This window comes from Pipistrellus kuhlii, unplaced genomic scaffold (genome assembly GCF_014108245.1).
Source record: "Pipistrellus kuhlii isolate mPipKuh1 unplaced genomic scaffold, mPipKuh1.p scaffold_m20_p_9, whole genome shotgun sequence".
NCBI classification, from domain to species: Eukaryota; Metazoa; Chordata; class Mammalia; order Chiroptera; family Vespertilionidae; genus Pipistrellus; species Pipistrellus kuhlii.
This window is the reverse complement of record NW_023425595.1, coordinates 24,305,052-24,312,500: the sequence shown is the minus strand read 5'-3', so window position 1 is coordinate 24,312,500 and position 7,449 is coordinate 24,305,052. Positions and strand designations below refer to the sequence as shown.

Here is a 7,449-nt window from a genome sequence, read left to right as displayed (position 1 = left end):
GACACACATAAATTCTTTATTTTTACTCTGAACATGGTTGTGAAAAGAGTGAAATTAGAAAACCAAGACCACTGAAATGCCTTAGTCCAGGAGTCCAAATATTTGGCCACACAGAATCATCTTTAAGAGCAGGAGTAATAATAAAGGCTTTTTAAAGCAGTTTTTAATTTATAAATACAATAGGCATTTTGGTATTTTGGCCACTGGAAAACAAAGACTATAGCATTAGTACAGGTCTGAGATGTCTCACTTTTGAGGATTCGATTCAGTGTATTTAAGGTAACTAAAGGTGACATAAGAAGTTTTAGAGAGAGGCAAAAATTCACATTAAAAAAAAAAACAAAAAACTCCCTATGCTTCTATTTAGATTAACAGTAGGCAATATGATTCCAGACGTTAAAAGTTATTTCAAAACCCATGATTTCAGCTTGGCAAACAGCTTAGGTTCCAAATCTGATTCATCCCTATTAAAATGTAAGCCCTTAAAAAGAATGTGTCTGTTTATACAGTTATATCTTTTGAAATAATCAGAAAACTTTTGAAGCAGCCTTAGTGTTTCCTTTCCATCTGTCTTGAGACTGCCATGGGGTCGGCCCCCCAGAAGTAGTCAGCCAGCTTCGTGGTCAGAGGCCCCCGCCGTGGTCACTGGTCTAAGGCTTGAAAGGTACCATCGTGCCGTCACCGTAAGGAGAGAAGGCGAGGGCTTTCCTGGCAGTTGGCAGCTATAACTGAAGGGATTCTTAGAAAATGACACAATGGCAGCCTTTCTTGTCTTTTTCTTTCCGCGTTGGCTCTGGTGAGGGAGGACATTCCTGCTCCTGAAATTTCCTGTAAGACAGAAAAATCTACCTATAAGTCTATAAAATCTACATATGCCTTCTTCGTAATATATTACAAATGCAGGTTATTTTTTGTTAAATCTAGGGAATGTGCACATGCTTTTCAATGCTAAATTTCACCTAGGGAAGGAAAGCAAAACTTGGGGGGAGCAGTGCCCACAAATACTTTAGTACCAGCATACCAGGCTGTCCAAGCTTCTTCATTAATGGGTGAGATGCTGAACCCAGTGCCTCTAAATTCTCTTCACAAATTAAAGTTCCATGACCCCAAGGTATTCTTAAAATAAGTATGCATCACTACAGCACAGTATAAAATTACCCTTATGAGGTATTTATCCATGTTCCTATCCAAGTCCTACTAGCTACTAATCAGTATTAGACAAGCTAGTTGACCTCTCTGAACCTCCATGTTTTAGAAGGGAATAATAAAAATTCACCTTTTACAGTTGTTATGAGGATTAAAGATCATGTTATGCTTAGTTATTGTTTCATTCCTCACCAAGGATATTTTTTCATTGATTTTTAACAAGTGGAAAGGTGGGGAAGAAAGAGAGAGAGAGAGAGAGACATCAATGTGATATCGATACATCGATTGGCTGCCTTCTGCACGCACCCCAACTGGGCCACGGATTGAGCCTGCAACCAAAGAATGTGCCCTTGACCAGAATCGAACCCAAGACCTATCAGTCTGAGGGCTGACACTCTAACCACTCAGCAAAACCAGTTAGGGCTGTGTAGCGTTTATATGCCTAATAGAACCTACCATTAGAAAGCCTGCCCTACCCTCTCCTCACTCCTGAGGGATGGATGGATATAGACAGATTCTGAGGATCAAATCCAAAGACAAAATTTTTCAAAAAAGGCGGTAAAAATTATTTTTAAGGACTAATTCATCTCTCTGTACGTTACAATACATATGACATAAAATTTACCATCTTATCCATTTTTAAGTGTCCAGTTCAATGGCATTTAAAAATATTCATATTATACTGCTGAAACCAGTTTGGCTCAGTGGATAGAGCGTCGGCCTGTGGACTGCAAGGCCCTGGGTTCGATTCCGGTCAAGGGCATGTACCCTGGTTGCGGGCACATCCCCAGTAGGGGGTGTGCAAGAGGCAGCTGATCGATATCTCTCTCTCATCGATGTTTCTAACTCTCTATCCCTCTCTCTTCCTCTCTGTAAAAAATCAATAAAAATATATTTTTTTAAAAAATTCATGTTATATAACTATCACCACTATCCATCTCCAGAAATCTTTCCTCTCACAATCTAGACTCTGTATTCATTAAAAAATAACAGGCCTCAGATTTTTAACAAACTAGTAAAAAAAAAATATAACCTTTACCTCACCGCCTGTCCTCCACAGACAACGCTCAGGCAAGGGCTAAAAATTACGAGAAGTTCAGATATCAAGTCAGCTTACTGGTAGATACACAATTAACCTGAGCCCACTCCACAGACCTGTCAAACTATCGAACTAGCAGAACCCAGTAGATCTAGCGAGGGGGGGTGTGTAGTAGGGGCCAGCCACAGACTCAAAATCACCAAATCAAACCCTGCTCAAGAAAGTACCTCAATCTCTTCTCACACACTAACATATACAGAAACTCCAGTGGACTTCACCCAGCACCTAAGCTTCCTGGAACCCATTAACACTTTGTGAACCACGGGGGCCAGCTAACAGAAAGACTCTTTGTAGTCTCGATTACACTCTGTGACCCATGGGGACACTCAGTATCTATCACTTGCCTATTACTCTTTGCTGGGAGGAGCTGGGTAAGAAGCAAAGCTAAGGGCACAGTCTGGACTCAGAGCTGTGGATTCAAGTCCCAGTTCTGCCATTTAATATGCCCAAACTTTGAACAAGTTAGTTAACCTCTCTGCACCTGTCTCCCCATCTGAAAGCGGGGATAAATGAAAGTATTTGACTTACAGGATTGTGGTGAGGATTAAATATAATAATACACGTAAAGCACTTAACCCAGCATCTGCCAGGAACTACCCTTAAATGCCAGCTGCCGTCATCACTATCCTCACACCACTACCTTGGGAAATTGCATAGATTCTTTTCAATATTCCTATGTGGCCTCTCTACTTCAATTTAATTAAGTTAGGGTTCATATGTAGAAAATACCTAGAATATAAAATGGACCTAATTAAAATTCTTAGGACATGTGTATTAATCCCCAAATCAGAATCATTTCTACATACAATTTCCCTTCTTACTAAAAAAAATTTAATGGTACCCACCCCGTTAACGGTTTTGAAAAGCATGGTGTGATTACCTGTCAAACTCAGTAAATTAAAACAAATTTCTAGAATATATCTTGCTTACCTTATAACCCGGACAAGTTCATGGAAAGCTTGATCTACATTCATCCTAATCTTTGCAGATGCCTCCATGTAAGTAACCTTCAGCTGTCGTGCTAACTGCTGCCCTTCTTCCTGAGTTACCTGTAATTCCAAGAGTAGTGTATGAGGTACTGTGTTAACAGTGAGATCCGCTCCATCTAACCCTCAGCCACGGCTGCACTGCTAATCCACCCAGAGGCCAAGCTGGTCTGTCACAAAAGGACTTAACAGCTCAGCACACACTGAAGCCCAGCTCGGCAGAACACAGGAGCCCACGTCTGTGACAAGGAGCACGACTTCAGTCTAGAGGTTACTCAGAAAGTATTAAACACAAGAGTGATAAGTCTGGGAAGGTAAAGGCCAAGATGCTATGAGAATCTGTAACCCTGTCCGGCTGGTCAGGGAGAGCCGCCCTGAGGAAGTGACACTTAAGAACTAAATAAAAAATACGGAGCTAGCTGCAGGTGGGGTGAGGAGGTATCCCTGACAGAGGAAAGAGCACCCTGGAGCAAGGGCCGCAGTGGGGAATGTGCTTTCCAAGTTCCAGGAACAGAAAGCAGCTAAGATTGGCTGGATTCAGCAAACCAAGAAAGAAAAGGACCAGAGGTGAGCAATGGGGAGGAGGACAAGCCTCAGGCGGCTTGGGGTCTTTTTCACTTCTGCACTTCCCAGTACCGGTCCATAGGAGATGCTCCACAAACAGGTGGGAAAATGAACGATGAATACGACCACGAGCCTCTGCAATGCCTTTCTTACATTAGGAGGGAAAGGAAGGCAGGCAAGGAAGGGTGCCGGAGCTGAGGACAGGTAGGCCAGAATAAGGAAACATTAACTGAACTAAGTAAATACCTTATCTATTTTAAATGTAAAAGGTCAGACCAGTGATATTTGCCCAAAATTATTAAACCATATAACATTTACATTTATATAGTGGGGCTGAAAAGGTATGTTTTTGAAAAAAGACTTTATTGCTGTCACTATCACAAAAGTGAACACTTGTAGAAAAGTTAGAAAAAAAGATACGGGAAAAAAGAAAAGATTAGGAGCCTGTCATCCATAGGGAACTACATTCTTCTCCCTTTTCAATGACATACCTTTTTCTCTACAAAAATAAGATCATAACTTCTATGTATTTGTGCTACACCCTGGAAACACGCTAACCTCATTTCTCTAGGTGTTCTTTGGTATTAGCCTTTCTACATAAACAGCTTATGTCCTTTGCTAATAAGAAGTTTTATTGCTTCCTTTCTGACGTGGATGCCTTTTCTTTCTTTTTTTTCTGGCCTTAGCTCACTGCCTAGAACCGCCAGTACAATGACATCTGTGGTGTGAGGGATACTCCTGACTTGTTTCTGATCATAGTGCCAAAGCATCTGACCTTTCACCATTACATGTGCTATTTGTTGCAGGTAGGGTTTTATGTATCTACTCGAGGCCTGGTGCACAGGTTCGTGCACTGGTTGGGTCCCTCAGCCTGGCCTGCAGGGATCGGCCCAGAACTGGCTCTCAGATGTACCCCGAGGGGTCCAGATTGGGAGAGAGCACAGGGTAAGGCTGAGGAACCCACCAGGGCACAATCAAGGCTGGGAAGGGACCACAGGGGGACTCCAGGGCGTGTCCAGCCCACCTCTCCCAGTCATGATTGGCCGGACCCCAGCAGCAAGCTAACCTACTGGTTGGAGCATCTGACACCTGGTAATCAGTGAGCATCATAACGACTGGTCAAACGGTTGGATGAACGGTCAAACACTTAGCATATTAGACTTTTATTATATAGGACTAGAGGCCTGGCGCATGAAATTTGTTCCTCAGCCCAGCCTGAACCCTCTCCAATCTGGGACATCCCTCTCACAATCCAGGACTGCTGGCTCCTAACTACTTGCCTGCCTGCCTGATTGCCCCTAATCACTTCTGCCTGCCAGCCTGATCACCCCCTAACCACTCCCTTGCCAGCCTTACTGATGCCTAACTGCTCCCCTGCTGGCCCGATCATCCCCTGCGTCCCCTGCCGTCCCGATCGCCCCCAAATGCCCTCCCCTGCTGGCCTGTTTGCCCCAACTGCCCTCCCCTGCTGACCTGATTGTCCACAACTGCCCTCCCCTGTGGGCCATCTTGTGACAATGTGGGGGCGGCCATCTTGTGATGTGAGGGCATCGTGCAAGGACCACCCAGGTTTTTATTATAGATAACAGCAGAGATTTCAGCATCCCTCTCTCAATAATTGACTGAGCAAGGAGAAAGAAAATCAGTAGTGAATAGATGGCCTGAGCCACACTATCAAAACACCTTATGCTAATCGACATGAGATGTCCTTTGTCATCAAGCTAACCAAGGTCCTCACTATTCCATTTGCAAAGTGTTTTCATCAGGAATGAAAATTGGATTTTGCCGAATGTTGTTTTCTGTGTCTATTGAGATCATATGATTTTTTCTTTTTTAGTTTGTTGATATGGTAAATTATATTAATCATTTCCACATTTCAAATCAATATTGCATCCCCCACTTAAGGGATGATTCATTGTCTTTTCCATATATTGTTGAATTCAATTTGTTACCATTTTACATTTAAGTTCATGAGAGATGTTGGTTGTAGTTTTCTTACATCTTTGTCTGGTTTTAGTATCAGAACAATGTTGCTTCATATGATGAGTGGGACAGAATTCTCTCTTCTTCAATTTTCTGGAACAGTTTCAGCAAAATTGGTTCTATATAATTCACTAAAGGTCCCATCTAGGTTTGTTGTTTTATTTGAGGGAAGGTTCTTACACTAAATTAAATTTATTTTATCCATACAGTACTGCTCAGATCATTTTTTCTTGAGTGAGCTTTGGTAATTTGCACCTTCCAAGCAATATGTCTGTTTCATCTAATATGTATAAAGTTATCAGTTTATTAGTGTAGTTGTTTATGGTATTTCTTCATTATTTCTTAAATATTTATATATCTATAAAATCTGAAGTGATGGTGTCTTTCCCATTACTGATGTTGATAATTTGTGTCTTTTTTCCTTTTTACCATTCTAGCCGTATTTGTCACTGATCTTCTAAAAATCAGTTTGGGGTTTTTTCCCGTGTTTTCTATTTCATTGCTTTCCATTCTTACCTTTATTGTTTCAATTCTGATTAGTATGAGTTTAACTTACTTTTTCTTTTAGTTTTTAAGGTAGAAGTCACTGCATTGAGACCTTTCTTTCCTAATAAAAGCATTTAGTCCTATAAACTTCTTTATATACTTCTTCAGTAGCTCCCACAAATTTTGATATGTTGTTTTAATTTTCATTCAGTTTATAATGCTTTGTAATTTCCCTTTGGGTGGTATTTTTTTTTTGTATCAAAGATTAGAAGTATGTAGTTTCCCCATAATTAGAGATTACCTAGATATTTTTTTATTTCCAATTTAATTTCACTATGGAATTAAAACAAAACATGTTGTCTCATTAGAAATCCTTTAAATTTATTGAGATTTGTTCTATGATCCACTCTCATTTCAAAAGAATGTGCATTCTTCTACTGTTAAGTGCAGTGTTCATTAAATGTCAATTAGGATAAGTTGTTTGAGAATGGTGTTCAAGATATATATACATATCGCTATTGATTCTTTTTCTGCATCCTCGGTCAATTATTAAAAGAGGGGTGCTGAAATTTCTGACTATTAGTATAAATATGTCCATTTCTCTTTGTAGTTCTTTCAATTTTTGCTTCAAGAATTTTGAAGCTGCTATTAGGTACATGAATATTTAGGACTGTCATGTTCTCTTGATGATTAACCTCTTTATCATGATGACACAATCCTCTTTATTCCTGGTAATATTCTTTTCCATAAAATCTATTTTGATATTTATAGAGCCATTTCAACTAATTTTTTTAAATGTTTTTATTGATTTTTTAGAAAGAGAGGAGTGAGAGAGAGAGAGAGAGAGAGAGAGAGAGAGAGAGAGACAAACATCAATGTGAGAAAAAAAACATCGATCAATTACTTCCTGCATGCCCCCCAACAAGGGAACTCATACGTATGCCCTGACCAGGAACTAAACTGGCGACTTTTTGGTGCACAGGATGATGCTCAACCAACTGAGCCACATTGATCAGGACCAAATGTTTTTTCATTAGTGTTAGCATGGTATATTTTAGCCCAACCTTTTATTTTTAACCTAATTGTGTCTTCACATTTAAAGTACATTTCTGGTAGTGTCTTGATTTGTTTATCCAACCTGACAATTCAATTCTGTCTTTCAATTGAGGTGTTCACACTATTTAC

General features: G+C 40.3%; 1 protein-coding gene across 6 annotated transcripts in view; it reads right to left on the bottom strand.

Moving 5' to 3' along the window:
* The window catches only part of RRAS2 (RAS related 2), a 72,634-nt gene continuing 65,185 nt past the window's right edge, over window positions 1-7,449 (bottom strand). For all 6 annotated transcript variants that reach the window (XM_036426483.2, XM_036426485.2, XM_036426484.2 and 3 more), the window contains exons 5-6: window positions 3,176-3,294; window positions 1-828 (exon numbers count right to left, since the gene is read on the bottom strand). In XM_036426483.2, the coding sequence (XP_036282376.1) occupies window positions 741-828; window positions 3,176-3,294 (207 nt within the window). In that variant the 3' untranslated portion in view covers window positions 1-740. The remainder of the gene's footprint in view (window positions 829-3,175; window positions 3,295-7,449) is intronic.